The sequence below is a fragment of the Protopterus annectens genome, chromosome 3.part1, assembly GCF_019279795.1.
Source record: "Protopterus annectens isolate FY-2018-M chromosome 3.part1, PAN1.0, whole genome shotgun sequence".
Taxonomy (NCBI): domain Eukaryota; kingdom Metazoa; phylum Chordata; order Ceratodontiformes; family Protopteridae; genus Protopterus; species Protopterus annectens.
The window spans coordinates 1647588400-1647612362 of NC_056732.1; the positions used below are offsets into that span (position 1 = coordinate 1647588400).

Genomic DNA, 23963 nt, shown 5'->3' on the forward strand with positions numbered 1-23963 from the left:
CCTGTGGTATAGTCTCTTCATTTTCAACCTGTGTCGTCCATTGCTGTTTTATATGGGAGCGCACTGGCCTGTCACTCCACAGCATTGACTGTGCCAAATTTGTCACAGTTTCCTGTTCCTGTCCTTGATGTGCAACTCCAATTGAACCTTTGTTCTGGATTCCTACTGAGGGCTCCAAAGTATCTTTATATGGGAACTGATCAGCTGCTTCCCACTCCACTTGTTACTCAGTTTGGGGACTCATTCTTCTGTCATGCTGTGATGTTACCAGAGTGAGAATTTCCTTCACTCCAGTATCTGTTTCTTTAACTTCTCCATTACTAATCCTCTTTTGTACTTTCCCCCTTTTTCTTATTTTTTGTATTGTAAAATTTTACATATCCAGATGCCTTTGCCTGTATTTGTCTTCAAATATTTTGGTGCTTCTTTTTTGTGTTGATTAGTTTTGCTTTCTCCTTTGCATAAATATTGCACCATATTAAATCTCTCTTTCCTATGTCCATATTTAATTTATATACCTTTGAAAAAATCTCTAGATTGTTTTTTATATTCACACTTCCTCAGTGGCTTCTTTTTCCAAACTGCCCAAGGTTTCTTGGTCTATATAATGGTATTCATGGATCTTTTGTCAGCTTTTCATGCACAAGTATTTTTCTTTCCTCTAATTTCTTTTTTTTTAATAAGCAAACATCTTTATTAAAAATCACATATGACATAAGCAATCATATATTTATATAAATGAAAACCAACCATATTGACATAATTTTAGTTGCAGACATTATACTTCACAAACCATACTGACATAATTTTAGTTGCGAACATTATACATCACTTATAATCTATCCAGTCATCGTTGGTCAGACATTACATAGCTCATTCAAATCCTGCGTCTTCTGAACCTCGTTCCTCCTCAGCTTGTATTTTTCCCACAATTCACATTTTTCTATGTAATTTGCTCCTACCTTTTCAAATGATCCCAATTCCAGTTGTTTTATCTCTTTTACTATATTCTCTACTTCTAGTAAAGTTGGTTTAGACTTTGATTTACGTTTTCTAGTAATTTCTTCTTTTGCAGTCACCATAATTATCAATTATTAATTCATTGTAAATGTAGAGATTATTATATCATGTTATTTAATTATTTATATATATACATAATTTATATGGAGTAATAAAGTAGGAGTTTTCATTGTATATTTATATATTTGTGAATTACATTCATTTATATATAACAGTTATTTACATTATATACTTTACTTTACATCAAGTCAAATATACATATATACATATACATTCGTATTTTTATATTTTTATGTATATGCCAATTAATAAGGGCAGGATGGAAGTCTTTTTTGATTTTTGTGATATTTATTTTATATATGTATTCACATTTTTATATAATTTTTTACATTTTTTTACATTTATATTTACATTTAAATGTGATTTTGTTAGTTTCAATGTACCTTTTTAAGAGAAACAATTAATTCAAGAATTCATTATTGATTAATTGGTTTCAATGATTGTATATAAGACTATGCTGGGTGTAACTAAATTGTAAGACTCTGATGATACCAGGTTTTCTGGTGAAAGCGCTCAGTCATTGTGTTTGTGGATTAAACTGCTTCCTACCACTGCTTGTGGTCTTAGCCTTATTGTCACCCTCATCCTGTGGTGGACCTGCTTGTGTTTTACCATAATTAGACTCAGCGAGGCCTTACTTTGTCTAGGCAATTCCGCTTCTGTATCATAGCTCAAAAAATGTCCTTAGTTACAACTAATTTGCTCGTCCAGTATCTTTGACAGAGCAGTTTGCCAACTCCTCACACTCCCAGAAAATATGTTCTCAGTTACCTGTTTCTTCCCCATCACACCTCCAACCTTTGCTGTCTACCTGAGGAAAAATTCTTTGGAGACTACTTGGGGTATAAGAATACCTATGTAAATACATCCAAGCAAAGATTCTAAATCTTCTAGACTTTGTTGTATATTTGGAAGACATGCATATATCCCCCCAATGTCTCTTTGTGAATTGCTTATCCAGTCTTTCTTCCCTATCCTTTCTAACCTCCTCTGATTGAGTCTTCTAGTTTTATTTTACATTTGTTGACTGGGCTAGTCTAACTGGATATATGTCCATTTTCAGTAGAGACCCGAGGAAACAAAATCACATACACAAAAATTAATGTATACAATGAACATTGCAGGTGCAGTACAGAGAATAATCAAAGAGGTCATTCGTTCATAACATAGTGCAAAATATACAGATACAATTAGTACAATACAAAATGTAGTTGCAGTACATCATAAAGAAAAAGATGGCAGCTGAATTCTACAATATATTAGTATACAAGTAGCCATAAATAAAATGTAGGAGATGAAATTATACAATATATTAGTAATAGTCTACTTAATGAGATTCTGAAGATGTAAGTAGTAGTATAGAAGGACAAGTTAAGTTGTTATTAAGAAAAGGAACTTGATTACTGAGACGAGGAGGATAGTTGAACCAAGTAAGAAGAGCTAGTTGATCAGTCAGGTTTAGTACAGTGGCACAACCAGTGTGTTCTGAGGAAAAGTTTCAGTTTGGTTTTAAAGAGTGATATAGAGGGAAGAGAGGAATGTTCGTTAGGAAGAAGGTTTCAGGATTTTCCAACAGTATTAGAGAAAGAGTCCCAAGCCCTGTTGTTTGATTTACAAATATTTACAAGAAGTTTGTGATGATCGTAAGGTCTTTAGATTGTTGTAGGGGGTAATGAGGGTAGATAGTATAGGGGTATTGGTAGGTTGGTAAAGGGTTTTATGGGCAATGGTCAGTTGGTGGAATTTAAGCTGATTTTGTAATTCAAGCCATCCCAGTTGCTTTAGATTAAAGCAGTGGTGGGTTCTGAAAGGGTTACCTGTAGCAAATGTGGCTATGTTATTGTAGGAGTTTTCCATTTTATTAAGGTTGTTTTTAGTGAGATTAGTATATATGGGTGAGGCACAGAGGACAGTAGAAATTAGATGGGTGTGAGCAATAGTTATTCTAGCTGCAGGAGAGAGGAAGGGTTTGATCCTGTAGAGAGAGCCTGGTTTACTATTAACAGATTTTAGAGTATTGTTAATATGAATGTTGAAGTTAAGGTTGTTATCTATGGTGATACCTAGTAGTTTGGTAGTTGGATCTGGGGATATGAAAGTACCATTATTGGATGCTACTGTGAAGTCTCTTGGGGGGGACTTACAAGTAGGAGTAAGAAGGAGGAGTTTTGTTTTTTTGGGGTTCAGAAAGAGACAGTGCTGTGCAAACCATTGTTCAACTGTGTTAAACACACTTTGGGTAAGGGAGTGAAGTTCAGATATAGATGTGGCTGAGCATATAAGTGTGGAATCCTCTGCATATTGTATGCATGTAGCTTGGAGGATTGCTAGGTGAAGGTTGTTGATAAATATAGAAAACAGGAGAGGTCCTAATATGGACCCTTAATGTTAACAGGCAGATGGGTAGATAGAATGTTATGCCAAAGTACAGCCTGTTGTCTGTTATCTAAGTAGGACTGGAACCATTTTATAGCTAGTGCATCTAGTGACAGGGATTTGAGGATATTTATAAGTATCTGGTGATTTACCCTATCCAAATGCTTTAGACAGATCTATAAACACTGCAGAGGAAAGCATATTGAGGTTACGGTTTTTGTTAATACAGTCAGTAAAGGAAAGGAGGGCAATAGTAGTTCTATGGGAAGGTCTGAAACAATGTTGAGAGTTTGAAAGTAAGTTATTTTGGATTTGGTGGTCTAGCAATTGTCTGTGGATGCATTTTTCCATTATCTTTGCCAAGGGAGAAAGTAGGGCTATGGAACGGTAATTGGAGAGTTCAGTAGAGTTCCCACGCTTGTGAAATGGGATAATATGGGATACTTTCCAGATTTTAGGTATGTGTCCTTCACTGATGGTTCTGTTGATGAGAATGGAAATGGGATAGGCGATGGATTTGGCTGCCCTTTGTAGATATTCAGAAGGTAGTTGGTCTGCTGAAGGAGTGCACGGTTTCAGTTTTTGGATAAGGGTAAGAATATATGTTGTTGGGACTGGTTGGAAGAGAAATGAAGGGGGATAGGTTAGAGTTAGAGTTGTATATAGTTAAGTTCTGAGTCGATAACTGACTGGCAAGAGTTTGAATGGCCTCAGTGAAAAAGCTATTAAAGGCATTAGCAGTCTGCTTGGAATTCTCCTGGTCTGTGCCTTGTGGGTTTGGTGTGATGGATTGACCTGGGTGTAATAATTGATTAATACTCGCCCAGAACTTTTGTGGTTTATTATGGAGAGTCTGCTGGAATTGTAGGTAGTAGTTTCTTTTGTCAGACAGTATAACTTTTTTAGTTTCATTTCTCAGCTGTCTGAAGTTGTGTTGGTCTACTGAGTTTTTAGTTAAACAAGATTTATTCCAGTATTTATTTCTGAGATGGATTTTTTGCCTGGTTTCTTTTGAAAGCCATGGGGCAGATTTAGTTCTCATTCTAATAGAGCGGGTTGGTGCATGGTGGTCTAGTATGACTAGGAAGTTAGAATTAAAGTAATTAACAGCTTCCTCCAGTGTGAGGTATTTTAAGGGAGACCAGTTACATGCTCTTAGTTCTCTCTGGAAGAGATTGGGGTTGAAGTTTTTCTTGGTTCTAATTGTCCTAGATATGGTTGAATTAGGTAGATTGGATTTAAGCCTGATGATGTAGGTTAGTGAGTGGTCACTTACATCATCAGGGAGGGTTCCAGCTTCATATGTCCGGGGATAATTATTTATGAGAATCCAATCTAAGGTACTTTCTTTCTTGTTAGGCTTGTGTATCCTAGTAGGGGAGGTAATGGTTTGAGAAAAAACAAAAAGGTTAATATGGCTGTTAGGCTGGATACTGCTACAACACTTCCAATCAATGTTAAAATCACCTAGTATTATGGTTTCCTGGGGTAAATTTTGGGATAACCAACAAAGGATATTTTCTATGGTGACAGTGTTATTACCAGGAGGAAGATAGATACAGATAATATAGATGGATTTGAATGTGTTAAGTTGAAGCTTGGTAATAAGAATTTCAGCGTTGGAGTCTCATGCAATATTTTGTATGTTCTACCAGTTATTCTTTTTAACAGCAGCTTCTGTTTTTGATTCTAAAAACTGTACCAGTGCTGGTCTTTCACTTAGGATCCCCGTTTCTTTCCCTTTGCCTAGACTCTATCAGCCCTTGATAAGGAAGGCACTCTCTAGCCTGCATTCCAAATAAATTCTTGGCCTCTTCCCATTATGTTACCTTTCCTGCCGTCTCTCTAGTGATTTGGTCCCAATACCTTGATTTCTTAGCCAGTTTTCTCCAATAAATTCTAGCCCCCTCTTGCCTGTTGTCTATATCCCTAATTGCAGTCATCCCTATCATCAGAATCCCTTTCTCCATTCCCATGTTAGCTTAGTTTTTAGAATGCTTTTTGTCACTTTGTGAACATAATATTCTGTATGGTTATTGTTATTCTCTTTAAGGATCTGCATCAAAAATCCCAGTCTCTCCTTGTTTCTTGAGCTTCCCCCCTGTTTCATCATCATCCCTTTCCACTTTTTATTATAGGTTTCTGCTTGTGCTGTTTATAGAAGCTTTAACTGTGTAGCTCTGAAATATCCCTTCAAATCAGGTAATCTCAAACTGCCCTGTTAAGTTCTCTAATTTCTTTCTTAATCTTTTTGTATAACTTCTATCCAGAAATTCTGGGCTTCTTGCATAATAGTAACAGTACGTAATTTCTTTCTTATTCTCAATAGTCTACTTTGTCGTCTTTATGGCTGTTTTTTGGCCTGTCAGTTTTTGTGGACTTCTACTTTGTTCTACAATGGGGGGGGGGGGCATCCTCCCCCTGAGCATGGCCTAACCCCATTGTAGGAATGTTTTCATTTCTTGAGGCTTCTACACTGTCATTTTTCCAGTCCTGGCATCAGTGTGCTTACCAGGATTGGGTGCTTTTTTATCCTGGGACTCATGCACACAGCTGTCTTTTTTAACCTACTTCTGTCCATGATATGTGCTTTATAAAGTAGTCTATATATATTTTGTAAAAACAGGGTCCACCTCATGAAAGTACTCACCAAGACAAGGAAGAATTCAATTCCAACAATGCTATTCTCATGTGCTTGCTGATTTTATCATCTCTCCATATGTCCCCATATTATACTCTTTTAGAGGAATATTTTGATTATACCTTACCGGGGCTTTGCTTCTCTTTCTTTGTTACTCCTTCCAAACTGTGTCTATTTCTTTTGTTGCACTTATTTTAAAATGTGTCATTTGGTTGAGTATCTACTGATAGAAGACACTGGAGGAAGTATCTGATGGCTACTTAGGAGTGAAAGAGAAACAGAACTCATTAATCTTAATTTGGAGCATCTCTTTCAGTGTATGTGCTTCCAGAGATGTCTCCCATTGCAGACACTTTTTGTCATCAGATATATAAGCATTTTTAAACTGTGCATCTCCAGCAGTCCCATCTTGTTACTAGTTTACATGTAAAGTGGATGGTACCTGCATTTCCCAGTTCTTTCCCTACTGTAGAGCAGTGTTCGTTTTTGTTCAGTGTTAGTGGCATCTCTTTTTCTGGGATCCCATATTTTCCTTTTTAATCATTACTTATTATAGTCTACCCAAAGGCTGAGTTATGGCTTTCTTTTTCAAAAGAAGTGGCTCCTCAGTTTCAGACTGTTACAAAGTTAGTTGTGGAGAGTTGCCTACAAATTCTCGTGGCTGTTTTCTTTTCCAGGATCAAGATGGTTGTACAGTAATTTATTTCTGATGACATCAGTGCATGACAGAAGGCAGCCTGTATATTAGCACCTTCTTATAAGGTATTATGGTAGTTGAATTTCTGTTTTGTACATGGAAGCAGGTAAATGCTAAACTCTTCATCACAGTATGTCCACAGTCCTCATTCAAGGAGGGCAACGTATGGGGAAAACTTTCTTCTGCATAAGATGACAGACCCTAAAGGATTATCACTCTACTGTTAACCACCTACTGCTAGACTTGAAATTGTTGCAATCTCTGACCCAGGGTTTAGGTGGGATAAAGTGAAAGGATGGGTAACATTGAAACCAGGAAGATAAGCCTTGTAATATTGTGGATATACAGAGGCAGAGTCATGTTGGGCAGAAGGTGGGTATTAAATTTATCAAGTGAATAAAATGGATTATTCATAGGTTCATAGGTAGGTACTAGGCTATCAGCCCAAGGGCCTATGCAAGCCTAGCCAACAAGGTTCCCTGGCTTACGCCACCCAAGAAAGTTATTTTCCTGTGCCACTGACGAGCAGAGACACAGAAGTGATCCCTGGGGTGTATTTCCTATTTCCCATCCACTCATCAGGATTTTTCTTGAAGAGTGCTAATGAAGAACTTTGCTTGACATAGATGGGTAGCCTGTTCCAGAGTATGGGAAGTCACTGGGCTAGGAATCTATCCCTCCAGCATGTCCTGTTTATTGTGGTGACAAGGTTTAGGTCCCTAGAGCGTGTAGCTCGGAGGGATTGGGATTTCTTTAGGCATAGCATGTCCAACAGCTTTGAGTTTGACATAGCTTTATATGTTAGGCAGAGATCACCTCTGAGTTGGCGATATGCTACGGAGTAAAGCTGGAGTTTTTTGAGGCGGTCAGTGTAGGGCATTTGTTTGAGTCCAGTAATCCTCTTTGTGAGGTACTTCTGTGGCCTTTCCAGCTGCTGCAGATGTCTTGTGAGGTACATTCCAAAAGGGGCATTGTACTCTATAATAGGTCTAGTGAGTGATGAGTAGAGGGTAACGATGACCTCTTTTTTTCCTGGACGAGAACCCTTTTATGATGAGGTGTGCCACGTAGAAGGACTTCCTGACTACTGTGGTGATGTGATTATCAAAGGAGAGACTACTGTCCACCTGGGTCCCAAGGTCTCTTATTACACATTCGGTGGTAAGTAGATTGCTGCCTATGTGGTAGTTCATGGGTACAAAGTTTTTACCAAAGGGGATGACACTGCACTTTTTGGCATTGAGCTTGAGGCCATGGCTCTGACACCAGGCATCTGTCTCAGAGAGGCCCTTCTGTAGGATGTTCACATCATTTGGGGACTTGACTATGGCTCCTAGTTTGCAGTCATCTGCGAACTTCATTAGCCAGAGGCCTTCTGTCTTAGCCTGTACTTCAGAGAAGTATATACCAAACAGGAGTGGTCCCAGGACGGAACCCTGTGGTACTCCACTTGTCACTGGTTTGAGGTCAGATTTGGAGTCTGCAACTTTTACAGTGTGGGATCTGTCAGTGAGCCAGTTCGCAACCCATCTTGTGACCTAGGGATTTATGCCTAGTTTATTGAGTTTAGCTGTAATTCCAGAATGGGGGATGGTGTCGAAAGCCTTGGCGAGGTCAAAATAGGCTGTGTGAACCACTTTACCCTCATCTACGGCTTTGGTGACTGCCTCAAAGAAGTTGATCAGGTTCAGGAGGCATGATCTGCCTTTCACAAACCTGAACTGGGTGGGATCCAGAGTTTGGAGGTTACCAATGTCTTTGTTTGAGTTCCATGATGATATGTTCCATGGCTTTGCAGACCAGGCTCGTCAGGCTAATAGGTCTATAGTTCCCGGGATCAGTGGTGGCTCCCCCTTTGTGGAGTGGGATAACTGTTGCTGTGCGCCATTCAGTGGGCACAAAGCCTGATGCGAGGCTGTTATTTGAACATGGTGCTTCACGTGATAAAACCCTGCATTGTGTCAGGGCAAAAGCACTTGTGTGGAACTTGATTGCAATAAATTAACTGTGAGCTGTTTTCTGGTGTGCCCGAACAGCTTTTTCTTTTATTGGTTACTATTTGCATTTTTTTCTGCAGTTTATGTAATTTAGAGGAAAAAATAAAGTCAGATGTGCTCAGAGCTGTTTAAAATAAATATAACATTGAAGAAATATATCAGATAATAAATGGCTGGAAAAATGGAAGAAGCTTATCGTTCATCTGAATAACTTTAAAAACTGCAAAAAGCAGAGGTTGAAATGAAGAAAAGGCAGGTGGAGTGTAAGACTGCTCAGTCAGAGCTTTTTAAAAAATAGTACAATTAGAGTGGGCAGAAAAAACTTGATTTTTGCTATACAGAGAAAGTGGAAGGAACAGACTATATTCATTTTATGAAAGCACAAATAAGTAACTGGACTGGCATTTTGCAGCAGGGTTTGTTAATTGAAAAGGGCACATTTTCAGTATGCTTCAAACCTAGCCATGAGAATGCAGATGAGCTGTATTAGTAAAGATGCAAGCATACCAGCAGAAAGAGTTTATCCTGACAAAACTGTGGTAGATGGTCAGAATATTAAAAATTAGAGATGGTAGAGTGTTTGTAGAAAATTATTATTCACTGTACACCAGACAGAAGAGAATACATTTTTCCCAGCAATCGGAGACTCTCAAGAGGCAGGTGTGAGATTCAAGCTGCTGTATCTGGCTGTCTTCAGAATATTTTTTTCCTGGAGGATCCAAGTCCTTTTTTGATGCAGAACAGGCTAATGAGAAAATACAAAAATGTGTCCAACAAAAAAGTGATCCATCAAACAGAAGGGGACTCTGTTTCTCATTCTTCTAACAGTGAAGTTCATAGAGAGACATTGCTAGTGAAACCTTTTCCAATGTTCCAAAGGAAAATGCTAGAGAGACAGAAGAAAGCACAGGAGTTGACTAGAAAAATTGGGAGTACCTTGGACTTTGAACCAATATCTGGGCTTGGGAGATGGAAATTAACAGGAAGATGATGAACAACACTGAAATTAGTGAATATATGTGAGATTATAAAGCATCAATCATATTTGTGAAATATGGCCTTACAAGAAAAAGGGACAGAAAGATTAGATTTTTGTTGACTTTATTAAACTTGTGGAAGGGAGTGACCTGCATCTAATTCACTTCATTCCATTAATGTTTGGAAGGACAATAAAAGGGAAAAAGAAATCAAATTTTGTTCTCAACAGTATTTGTATAAAACATTTTATGATACAAACTGCATTTTATGTAGTAAAGCATTTTTGGCGATAGTTGTGTGCCAAAGATCTTGAAGTAAACAAGTATTTTTTTTCTCTAATAGTTTTAAGAAGTGTAGGCATTACAATGTAAAAAGAGAAGCAAGACTGGACAAAAACACATTTAAGTTAATAGGCTGTAATTTTCAGGTATAATGTACAGTTGAAATGTTTTCTTTTAGTTTTTGCATAGATTATTTGCAAAAAAACATTGAAAAAGCAACAATGTAATAGAAAAAAGAGAAAAATTCAACATTCGAAGCCACAAATCCGCCGATGAAATGACCAAAATTCCTGTATAAAATCCAAACTTCTTTATTGCTTCACAAACAACATTAAGTGCTTTCACCCACTGAATGTGGGCTTCTTCAGAACAATTGGCTGATAAAAATTACGATTTAAATAGTGAATTAGGCACCAAGAAATGACTGTGTAATCCACATTAAAGTGAAAACACTCATTCCAAATGCCATTCCAAACTGAAAAATACATTTCATAAACCTAATAACCAAAACTTGTAAAATGATCATATTTATAAATATAAAACCTATTTACATAATGCATGTATCAGAAAGGGTTTTTTTTTTTAAATAAATATTTGAAAAACAAACCACCCATAAATAAATTCTATACACAAAAAATACTTGTTGACTAGTGTGATACATACTACTCAAACAACCAAACAGTTACAGTGAAATTGTTTTATAACTAAAATTAGTTTGATTGTTATATGATCATTCAAACCTGGTGGTGTTGAAGCATCCGTAAAGAGTTGCCACTACACTTCCTTATATCCAAGAGTGGCCTTATAATTGCCCCCCCTCGGATTGAGTTTAATATTTTCTGAAATGGCAAACCTAAAAGTATGTGTCTTACCACACTTATCTATATGCCTGTACAAAGCATTGTTGGAATCTTTCCTCCTTATACTATATAGGTGATCATAGATGCATTTTTTTAAGGCATCTTTCTGTCTTATCTATATAGTATCCAGAACATGTAGTGCACTTCGCCAAATATATCACCAATTTAGAGTTACAATTGCCTTGTCTAAACCTAATAACGATATTATTAACATTATCCAATATAATAGTTTCATCTTCCATTATGACATGGCATTGTTTGCAAGCCCCACACTTAATGGTGTGCTTATTATTGTTAATAATGTTCAAATCCCTTCTTACACTACCTTGCTCTAAATGTTTCTTAAAATTACGACACATTTTATACACAAATGTTGGCTTTGTACCCACAGTATCTATTATATCTTGGTCTGCCAATAGTATATTCCAATTGTTGATTAATATTCTCTTAATTTTATGTACCTGAGGACCATATTCAAGTATACATGCACACTGATAGTTGTCTGTCATAATCTCTACTCATTTTTCCTTATTAGGGAAAATAGTCCCCTTCTGAAGCGCACCTAATAGGGGCGGATATTTAGAGCTCCATTCCTGAATAACATATTGTATTACATTAGACATCATTTCCCTGCTGTACCCCCCTCTCCTTAAATAACTCAGGAATGAAATCCAATTCCTCAATCATATCTGCATACCTGGATGTCATGTGGGCTGCTCTAATGCATTGCCCCTTGAAAATATTATACATCTGTTTTCTAGGATGATTACGAGTGTATTCCAAATAATCGTTGGAAAATGTGCTTTTTATATATATATATATATATATATATATATATATATATATATATATATATATGATATTTAAATCCCTTTCCATCATTGGATGTGAGTGTATCCAAGTAAGCAATCCCTTCACAGCTGATTGAATGTATAAATCTAAGATATTCACTACTAGACTTCAAATATGTAATGAAGGAGTCTAATTCGGCTGGACTACCATCCCATAGGATGTAGATGTCATCCAGAAATCCATAGTAGTGGCTCACATGTTGGAAGAGGGTGCTTGGGAAAATAACAGACTCTTCCCAATCCAACATGACCAGGTTGGCAAAGATGGGGGCACAAGCATCCCCCATCACTACCCTCCTGCTCTGTCGAAAATGTTCACCCTCAAAAAAGATGTAATTGAGATCAACACGATAGACATACACTCCATGATCAGACATATCTTATCCCATCCTACATTACTGTATTTTCTAATACTGTTACAAAATGCTTCCAATCCAACCTCCTTTGGAATACATGAAATGTGGTCAATGACATCAGTGGTCAGAAATGTATACCCTTCCTTCCATACTTCTGTGGGAAAATTACCCAAGAACTCCCAAGAGTCCTTTACCATGTGTGGAATATTACCATAGATGTGTTTCAACCATGTATCAATAGCTACCCCTAAGGGGTACGTTTTGGAATGACTACCAGAAATGATGGGTCAGAAGGAAGGATCATTTAAATTTTTATGCATCTTAGGAATACCTTCCAAAGTGGCTAATTTAGGATATTCAACCTTAAAAAAATTATATACATCCACTGTAATCCTATTGTCAATCAGAAACTCTTATGTATATGAGACTATATGTTGGTAGGCAATGTTAATTTCATTGATGGATGCAGTTTCATAATTACTCGACTGTTGAAGAATCTCATACATTTTGTTAGTGTATTCCAAAGCATCATAAATACCCCCCCCCTTGGCTTCATGACACAAATGTTAGAATCTTCTTTTAAATCTTTTAATATTTTTATCTCATCATCACTAAGGTTACAAATAGTTTTACCAGTCCTTGCTTTGTTTTGAAGTTTGTATATTTCCTTAAAAACCTGTTTCTCATATACCTCAACATATGGATGCATGGGAGGTATACATGTACTTTTTTTCTTCAACATAGATACGAATCCAGGTGCAGAATTATTAACGATGTTAGGCCTATCCTTAAACATGATAGTTAAGTTAATCTTCAGAAAAAGCTTAATTCCACAAAGACAATCAACCAGCTGGAAGCAAAATGTGAGGATGTATTTCATCCCTCTGGACAATAAATCAAAATGCACTGTGTTCAAAATCAAGCTAGAATAATTATAAATTTTAAAATTGTTGAAACAATGTATAAACCCATCAACTGTAATCATATTCCCCCTAATGACCTCACCTCTATCATCATAATTTACCAATATCTCTCTTTCCTCCAATATTTATTCTTGTGTTGTCCATATTTGGGATGTTGGTTGTCCTGTCTCCATCCCCCTCCCTTTTGCCATTGCATTTGTTGTTGCTGTTTCCAGCCCCTCTGAAATTTTAATCTATCATTTACATGGCATGTCTGTGCCTCACCATGATATGTGTTCGGCTCCTTGGACCAATTCATCTGAGAAAATCCCTTAGCTTTATGATAACCGTTGTGTTTCTTATCGTTCCATGCGTATGCTTGATCATATTTATACTGTGTAACATCTCTAGTAATCTTTTTACATTTTTTTATAATAACTTTTTTGTATCTTCTTTTCTGCAAGATAAAACTGTTTATCATATAACTTCTTCCATTGCTTGAACAATAAATCATTAGTAATCTTATGAGTAAGTTCTTCAGCTTCATGCATGGTCATACAGAGTCTCTCATCATTGAGTTTAATCAATAATTTTATGTAATTGAACCCGAACTGATTAAATAACTGATTAAATTCACTCCTATTCTTTTCTGTAAAACTTGCACCCATTGGTTGCTTGAAAAATCGCAATCCCATGGGTACTATTTCTAATGTTAAACACTTATTTAAATACACATTATCCAATTTGAAACGATTTATGGCATTCAACTTTTTTCCCAAAAGATAAATGTAATCTCTTAAAGTAGCATCAGGCAAAACATTTTCTTGAGTGTCATTAGCCTTTCCCTGTTCATATCTGTCAAAATTGCAATTCATTGTAAAAACATTTGTAAATGAGTTTCATTTAGTCCACTACTATTGACTGCTTTATAACTGTGCCCAGTATTAACACATTCTTTAACAGTACCTTTATTGTGTTTGGTGGCATTCCCTGCCACATTGGAATACGTTTTTATCTGTTGAACTCTTTCAGGTTTAGTGCCAATCCGTTTGGCCTCTTCCTCATAGTCATAAAAAGAAAAATCAAATGTAAATTCAGATGAATTCAATTTGCTGCTGTCTCATGGCTCAAACTTGAGCCCATGTTTTAGGAAGGTCGATCACCGGACTTCTTCTAAACCTGGATCTCTGGCCATTAAGAATCTCCCACGACTGCGAACAATCAATTTGAACAGTTGGCAATTGTTGAATATCCTTCGACAAGTTGGAAATATCGGGGGACACCTTCATCTGATTGTCCCTCTGAAAACCATCCTACTTCGAGCCATTACCGTTGACTAAATCAGCTGTTGATGAAATTCCGATAATGGAAGTGATAGAAACATCCACCTGTGTCTTACCTACTGCATTGCAACCAGCAGTAGTAAATAATTCAATGAGTATGCTCACTTCTCCTCTAAGTGTAATGTCTACAGCCTGAAGTTTGTGCATATCATCTCTCCCTAAAAACGATGATACAGGAGAGCCATCATCAGTGACATCCATGGCTGACAACAACAGAATGCGAAAAACGTTGAAAAAGCAACAATATAATAGAAAAAAAGAGAAAAATTCAATGTTGGAAGCCACAAATCCGCCGATTAAATGTCAAATTCCTGTATAAAATCCAGACTTCTTTATTGCTTCACAAACAACGTTAAGCGCTTTCACCCACTGAATGTGGGCTTCTTCAGAACAATTGGCTGATAAAAATTACCATTTAAGTAGTGAATTAGGCACCAAGAAATGACTGTGTAATCCACCCTTAAAGTGAAAACACTAATTCCAAATGCCATTCCAAACTGAAAAATACATTTCATAAATCTAATAACAAAATGCTGTAAAATTATCATATTTATAAATATAAAACCTGTTTACATAATGCATGTATCAAAAAGTTTTTTTAAAACAACTTTTTTTAAAATAAATGTTCTCAAAAAAACTTTTACCTAAAATAAAACTACCCATAAATAAACTCTATACACAAAAAAATACTTGATGTTGACTAGTGTGATACATACTACTCAACAACCAAACAGTTACAGCAAAATTATTGTTTTATAACTAAAATTGGTTTGATTGTTATATGATCATTCAAACCTGGTGGTGTTGAAGCATCCGTAAAGTGTTGCCACCACACTTCCTTATATCTAAGAGTGGCCTTATAATTGCCCCCCCTCGGATTGAGTTTAATATTTTCTAAAATACAAGCTGGTAACAACTCCCGAAAATCCACTTGAGATGGCAGTCCGTCTCCGTTATGTTGAACCAGACTAGAAGTGAAACTGGACCCGAACAAGGGTTAAAATGATTTATTCAATTAAAAAATCACAACGATAAATCGCATAAGTGTATGGTTAAGTGCTTTCATCTGCTGAATGCAGACTTCCTCAGAACACTATACGAACAGATCAGAATCAATTTTAAAAACTTTTTGGCGCCAATTTTTTTAAAAAGACACTCTGCTCAGATTAGCTGAATTAATTTAAAGCGCCAGTACATGTATAATAAATATCATTCATACATGACTTGCATCTTCATATTTCACCATTATAGAAATTCTTTTAAAAATACAAAAATTTAAAAGTAAGCAACTTAAAAGCATGTATGCTTTGGCTAAAAATAATCTGCAATATGATGCCATCTAACAAGATGACAAAACCAATCTACAATGCATGCTATATACAATATAATGCAGTAAATAAAAAGAAAAACTAATGGGGAACATTTTATACAAATACTTTTCAAACATCCTAACAGCCACCTTCATCACTAATAACAATAAAAATATAAGCTTAATCTATAGTAACTGCAAGAAAGGTTTAATAGAAATAAAATCATTGATGCCAGGATTTTTTGTGGCATCAGTCAAAATTTGCCATGCACTCTCCCTATGTAAAAGGCAGTACAGGATGCACATTTGGCTAAATATACTATTTTTTGCTTTGTAATTACCCCCCCCCCCCCCGAGGGATGATATTCACTTGATCTATTATGGCAAATATAAAACTATATGTCTCTCCATTCTTGCTAATGTGTCTATACAGAGCATTCTTCGTATCTTTAACCCTGATCCTGTACAAATGCTCATATATCCGCTTCCTAAACTGCCTTTCAGTTTTTCCTATGTAAAAGGCAGTACAGGATACACATTTGGCTAAATATACTATATTTCTACTGTTACAATTTCCTTTCCTAAACTTAACATACGTTTTATTAATATCATCCAATTTGCATCCACTAACTTCATTAATGACATAACACTGTCTACAGGATCCACATTTTCTAGTATGTGTGCTCAGACTTTTACCACCTATGTTCTTTGTCATTCTCTTGTTTAACTTTTTAATATTCATACCCATTTTATAAACGAAACATGGTCTTTCTACCTCCTTTTTTACTTCAACTATCAGGGTATTCCAATGTTTATATATAATGTTTTTAATCTCGTTCACATGGGGAGAATATGTCGATACACACACTATTAAACTCTGACTCCACTATATTGTTAGCTCAAGTATTTTTTTCCCCATTCCTTTATAACATAAGACAAAATATTTTCTAATATGGCAAACCTAAAGGTGTGCGTCTCACCACACTTATCTGTATGCCTGTACAAAGCATTGTTGGAATCTTTCCTTTTTATACTATATAGGTGATCATAGATGCATTTTTAAGGCATCTTTCTGTCTTACCTGTATAATATCCAGAACATGCAGTGCACTTTGCCAAGTATACCACCAATTTAGAGTTGCAATTGCCTTGTCTAAACCTAATAATGGTATTATTAACATTATCCAATATAATTGTTTCATCTTCCATTATGACATGGCATTGTTGGCAAGCCCCACACTTAGTGGTGTGTTTATTATTGTTAATAATGTTCAAATCCCTTCTTGCACTACGTTGTTCCAAATGCTTCTTTAAATCGTGACCCATTGTTTTGGGAGGCAAACATTTGACAACATTAGTAGAACAGTGATGATCCAGAGGGAAGCAGAATGTGAGAAATACTGCTGCAGTTGGTGGGTCTTGATGCAGAGAAAGCATTCAGCAAAGTAAGCAGGAGTTTTTAGAAGTACAGCAATGATTAAGAAGGCGGATATATGAGTTGGAGGCAAATGGGAGGGTTCCTGTCTGATAAGATGCGTCTTAACAGATGAAGTAGGCAGGCTAGTCCTCTTTCCCCTTTGTTTATTTGCATTATATTTAGTAGCATTGGCAAAGAAAATAAGGGATTTAGAAATTCAAGGATATAATTGCTATGATATTCAAGTAAAGTTTCCTTTATTTGCAGATATTATTTTGTACTCAGTAAAACCAGAAAAGGACATGTCAGTGTTGTGGAACATTCTGAGACAGTATGTAGTCTTTTCAGAATATAAAATAATGAAGACAAAACAAAGGGTATAGCTATAAACTGTGTACCCACACATGGATTAGCTCAACAATACCAATATTTATGGGGACGTAATAAAACAAAGTATTAAGTAGAATGGGTTTACAAGGATTCTGTTGTGGTGGCTAAGGATATGTGGGAAGAGACTTAACAAAAGAGAATAGAAAATCTGAGAAACTGGAAGCTCATTTTTACAGAGATGGATAGCAAGAAACAAGGAGTGAACATAAGTTTTTTAGTCCCTTTAGTTTTATATCAGGTTAGGCATATTTTTATCAACCAGAGGAGAAATTGTGGACAGAAATTATTAATGAGTTGAAGGATTTTATCTCGGAGTTGAATAGGGCAAGGATTAATTGGCATGAGTTGGTCCTTCCAATAGAACAACGTGGTTTTAGGATCATCTGATCTGAATGGATATTTAAGAGCTATGCAGTTGAGGTGCATGTTTATAACACAAGCAGAAAGCTATAATTCAAAGTTGAAGGGATAATTATTAAGTGGGGAGGGGAATTTAAGAAGTGAGGTGAGATTGGGGTTTTGGATGCAGGTCTTTATGGAGAATAACAGCAGCCATACAGAATGTTATATTTGTAAGGTAGCAGAAAGTATTCTAAGAACTAAGCCAACCAAAACTGAAGAAAGGAGATTCTTCTGATAGGGATGACTTCAGTTAGGAGTGCAGAGAGTAGGCAAGAGGGAGCTGAAATTTACTGGAGAAAACTGGCAAAGGAAAAAAGATATTGGGAGCAAGTAACTAGAGAGGAAAAGGGTATAGAGTGGGAACAGGCCAAGAAGACATTTGGATTCCAGACTGGAGACTATTAGAGATTGATATCAGAGTGCAGGCAAAGAGAAAGGTGTAGGGCAATCCTAAGTGAAAGACCTGCTCTAGTAGTGGTTTTAGTAGAATTGCAAATAGAAGCTGCTGTTAAAAATGAATAATTAGTAGGGCATATAAAGTATTGCCTGATAACTACAGGGATCAGTCAGAGGAGGTTAAAACGTATTGGGAAGATAGACTGGGTAAACAGTTCACAAGGAAGCAATGGGAGTACATGTGCATGGCTTCCAAATATGCAACAATGTCTAGAGGAGTCAGGATTTTTGCTTGAAAGTCTTTGTATGGGTATTTTGTATACCAGAAGCAGACTCCAAAAAAATTTTCCTCAGGTAGATGGCAGATGTTGGAGGTGTGATGGGGAAGAAAGTAACTAAGAACATATGTTTTGGGAGTGTAAAGAATTGGCAGACTTCAAATTCCTTAGAGAGTGCTATTTCAGAAATAAAGGGTAAGGAAATGGGTGTAACTAAGGAAATGCTTATTTTGATCTGGGATACAGGATCTGAATTGCCTAGACGTAGTAAGGCCTCATTAAGTTTAATTCTGGGGGCTGCCAAAAATCATTTACTAGAAAATGGAATTCAAGGTCTAAATCAACTGTGTTTGAAGCTGTGAATATTATCAGAGATAAAAGAAATGGAAGTGAGATCTTTAGAAAAGGGTAGGAGCAAATCACATAGAAAACATGGGAATTGTGGGAACAATACAAACAGAATAATTTTTTGGAGGAGGAGTAAGGTTTAAGGGAAGGAAGGAATTGGACAATTTATATAATATTGGGTTATAAATAATTGTATAAAAATATATATGTGATGCATAATGTTTGTAGTTTTGAACATATTAACATTGTTTTCTTTAATATAAATGCATGTTTGTCTTGAGTGATTAATTCAGTAAAGGTGTTAAAAATGCCTATTATTTCTTGTAGACAAGTCCTGATTACTTTTGTCGTTCTTCCTGTAGACTTTTCCATAAGTTTGCATTTGAGAAATAGTTGTGTAGAACTAAGTCTTGAACTATACCTTGTGGCCTACAACATTATAGCTATGAAAATGCACCTCCAGAGGTCCCTGTCTGAGCATTAGCAGCCATTTTCTAACCATTTAAACTGTCTTTCCTATGTTCCCTGTAGTTCTTAGAATTTTCAGCACTCACCTCGTGTAATAAATACAGTTTCTAGCCTTTTTCTGGTTCACCTGAATAATTTCCAGCATCTTCACTTCATTTCTGTCCCATTTGTAAAGTTCCAGTGGGTTAGTCGAGGGCCTTTTCAAGGTTCATAGGTTTAAGCCAGTGAAAATAAATTTATAACTGTTTTCATAGTATCATGTTTCAGAAAATGGAAGAAAAAACAGTTGCAAGTCCTCAGGTAATGTCACACAAAAGTTGTTTATTAATTGTTAGATATTATTCCACATAAACACGGTCGGTGTGTGTTTGGTCTGGTCAGTGTAGTAACTATGCAGTGTCTTTTTTTTTTTTTGCAACAATATTATGCTCTATGTCAAAGAAGTTTTCTTGATTTAAAATTAACCTAATACTGAGTACTTTTTTCTTGTTGCAGTGTACTGAATTTTTGTGATACATTTTATTGTAAGTGGATTGTGAGTTAAAAAGGGCTTTAGTGTCTTGATATCATCTGGAACCTCTTAAGTTGATTTCATCGAGGGCAAGTCAAATCGCATAGAAATTAATGGTTGAGAACTAAACTTTACCCCCTTCTACCCACACATAAGCATTTGCAAATAGTTTTTTTGATCCATGTGTGACACTGTCATTCTTATAGGCATAATGCTTTTCCCTGTAATTCTAAGGACTTTTCTTTTTGGGAAGTGGCAGTTTAATTCAGAAATGTTTGACTGGAAGTCATACTTCGTCTTATGTCACCTGTTTGCCATTTCCATCTGGCATTGTGCATTTCCATTGATGCAAATTTTATTTGCGTACTCTAAGCATTTCTGTCACCTTTTGGATCCAACCACCTCACATTAGCTTCCTAGCTACATCCCTACTCCTGAGAATTCCTTTATTGCTATGGCTAAATACATGGATCTTTTGCTTCTCCTGATTGTCATACTAAGTGGTTTGGATATCTTTTACAGTGATCTGGCAGCTTCCGTGCAAGCTTCTTTTCACTGTAAAGTACAGCAGGATGTGGTTACTCTAATGACAGATGTTTTGCTGTAGTTAATTACGGTAGTTTCATAAATTTGTAAAATGTCTGTCACTCTGTGGGCCTGAACTCCATCCAAAAAGTCCGTGTGCATTCAGATTACTTTTTTATAGAACTAAGCAAAGTGATGATGCATCACTTTTGACATTTTTTTACAAAATGCTACCTATGTGGATTGTAAATTCAGTACAGTGTATTTGCATAACAAACTGTTGTATAGACTGTCCTGTACAGTAGTTTACTATCGCTGAATGAAATTGTGCATCTGACATTACAGGGCATTATTCTTACCTTAATCTTTCCTTTCATTGCAGGAAGAAAAGCATGTTGCAGCCTTGCACAGAGTGGTTGAAGGGGAAAAGCAAGTGAATGCAGTTACTGTAACATCATGGGGAATACAAGTACTAAGTTTCGGAAGGCACTCATAAGTGGTGATGAAACCCTGGCCTGGCAGCTTTATGACAGTAGTCCTCAGCTGAGGGAGGCCCTTGATCCTAACAGCTCCTATGGTGAAGCATATCAGCACAACACTCCCATGCACTACTCAACACGGCATGCTATGACCAGACTGTTACGGTAAGAAACTTAAAAATCATCCGCTTTTAAATGTTTACTAATGGCTTCCTTACATTATAAGTACAGTGGATATGTGAATTCCTAAATAAAATCTTGGGACTCTTGATCTTACAGAGAAGGAAAGGGTAACATCTAAATTCATTGTGACACAGCCTTCATCAAAATAACTAAGTTGCAGTTTTGTAGTAATGGAAATTAGCATTACATTTTTAGATTTAAAAAAAAATCTTGCCCTTACATTTTATTCACCACAATGGCTGCTTTTTATTTGCACTGATGGTATCGTCCAGAAGTAAAAAAAAAAAAAAGTATTTTCTTTAGCAGTAACTGCTTTTTAGACCTTTGTTTAGAAAATTGTTAACTAAAGGAAGAGATGAGATAAAATGGTGATGTATAACTAATCTACAGGAAAGTCCATAAGAATAGATTGTATTCCTGTGGAAGTTTGGAAGCTAGGTGAAAATTCTGATGAAGATCTGGAAGGTTTTGTTTAATAGTATTTTAAGAGGAGAATTACCAACATCCTGGAAGAAAGGGGTGGTAGCGTTAATGGATGTTCTTTGTGTTTCACCGTTGCAGTCAATACAGTTGGGTAATCTGCTGGCAGGTTGCCCTCAGTCGGCCTGAATTCCAAAGTCTTGGGTCCTGCGTCAGTTGTTGTCTCCTCTTCCATGACGTCAGGTCGTCAGGGGTATAAAACAGGCAGCCAACGCCATTTTCTTTAGTCTTTCTTGCCATGCAGTGCCCGAAGCAGAAGCAGTTCGCAAGTACTGGTCGGCCGACTCCTGAAATTTTCGAATTCGAGTTTCAGAACCGAAGTCTTCACTAAAGCTAAGTACCCCATTGGGGAAACTTTTTCTTGCTCCATACTCATGTCAGTAAAAGTTAATAATTGCATTACTTGTGGGAAGCAAATACCTCATAAGGATTTCCATTTATACTGTATTCCTTGCCTAGGCCCTGATCATAACATGCCTAGCTGTCGGTTTTGTGCTAGATTTAACCAACGCAGTGTTAAGCATTGGTATATCTTTGCTTCAAAATATTTTGGAAACAGATTTAACTATCCTGAAATGTCGTCTGATAGCAATCCGACTACCAGAGTTCACAAAAAACGCAAAGAAAAGGACAGAGACAGACCGTCGAGGTCCAAAACAGATGACGAAGCTTCTCCTAAGCCAGTCGCCGGTTCGCCGGTACTCAGTGAGGTGCTTTCGCAGCCCCTGATACCTGCTACTTTTGAGTTGCAGACCTCTACCGTGACCCATGTGGAGTCCGGCAAGCCGCGAGATTCTTAAAGTATTATACCCACGGATGTCTCTCCCTCGAATGGGTCCAGAGCTGCTGAGCAGGCACCGGCTTCTGAGGGTGTATTCAGGCTACAACATTTTTATATAAAACCGACGCCAGCTTCAAAATCAAAGACAAAAGCAATTTCTAAAGCTAAAAAAAATGACACATGAGCCACGTGCACAGGCCTCTATGCCCAAAAAGCAAATTATCAAAATGGCTGAAGACATAATTACCTTTATCAGGGGTACCCAACCCCCTCCTGATAAGAGGCCTAGGCCAAGACACTGATTATGAATCTTCAGATCAGGTTTCTATTTCTTCTGATTCCTCTTCCGATGAGGAATTATCTATACCACCCTATGAGGATTCTGATGCAGAGTAATCTATTTCATCTGCATCTCCTTCTGAAGATTATTCCTTTGGAGAAACCTTGCATACTTTGAGGGAACATTTTCACTGGGAGAGTCAAGATTTCTCAGAATCAAAAAAGAGGCTTAGGGATTTCCTTCTTCTCCCTCAGCGTAGGCCTTTAGCCATACCTCCTGTTTTAGACATTGTGGATGATTCAAGCTTGACTCCAGACTCCTTACCTCCGGCTCCTAACAAGCCAGACAGGTATTACAGGGTTCCTGACTCGCACAAATTTTTATTTAGAAATCCTGCTGCTGACCCTTAAACTATTTCACAGGGTCCAAAAGGTGTTAAGGCCTCAACAGCAAAACATCCTACCCCCTCTGACAGAGTTTCCAGGGCACTGGATAGATGGGTAAAGAAGGTTTATACATCTGCAACCTTGGCAATTAGGGCCTTAAACTGCCAGTTTCATATGCTCAAGTATCAACAACATGTTATGGGATTACTGAAACAGAAAATTATGTTGATTTTTGAATGTGCAGAAAATAAATAATTGCAGGAATTATTGCATGCAGCAGAACAAGTTGGAAAGCATACTTTGCAATGTGGTTTTGATTCCTTAGAGGCCTCCTGCAGGGCCGCAGTTACTGGATCTGTGATTAGGAGGCATGCCTAGCTGAAAGAACAAAATTTGCCAGATCATGTTAAAGCTAAATTGCTGGATGCACCTTTACAGCATGATACTCTGTTTGGTATTAAGGCAGAAGAGGTTTTAAAGAAAATGGAAAAAAAAAAGCCAAGTCTATGCAAACTGTAAAAGACATCTTACAAGTGCAGCCACCAAGATTCAGTAGACACTGGCCTACAAAAAATTGGTCCTTTCCTGTATCCAACAGAGCTCAGCGGGGCAAATCCAGGCGTCCCAAAGGTTCTAGATACCAGTCACAGGATTCTTACAGGTCAAAGCAATGGGGTGCTTCTACCTCCAAATCTGGAGGAAATAAAGTGCAACCCTACAGTAAACAGTCTCAATGACTTCCCTCTGCCATCACCAAGCACTTATCTTTTGGCAGCACCCTTAGGGGGAAAATTAGCACTTTATGCTCAAAATTGGCAGTTAATAACCCAGGACAAGTGGGTGTTAAACATAGTGTCTCAGGGATACAGATTCCATTTCTACACTCTGCCAATTGCAAACAGTTTGCCAGATCTGCCAAAAAATCAATGGGCAGAGGCACAGAAACAAGTTACGTCCCTCATGGATATA

General features: G+C 37.0%; 1 protein-coding gene across 1 annotated transcript in view; it reads left to right on the top strand.

The window, feature by feature from the left end:
• The window catches only part of ANKIB1 (ankyrin repeat and IBR domain containing 1), a 2275843-nt gene that overhangs the window by 268353 nt on the left and 1983527 nt on the right, over positions 1-23963 (top strand). Inside the window, 1 exon segment of the mRNA XM_044067672.1 lies at positions 20788-21049. Within this exon segment, the coding sequence (XP_043923607.1) occupies positions 20862-21049 (188 nt within the window). The 5' untranslated portion in view covers positions 20788-20861.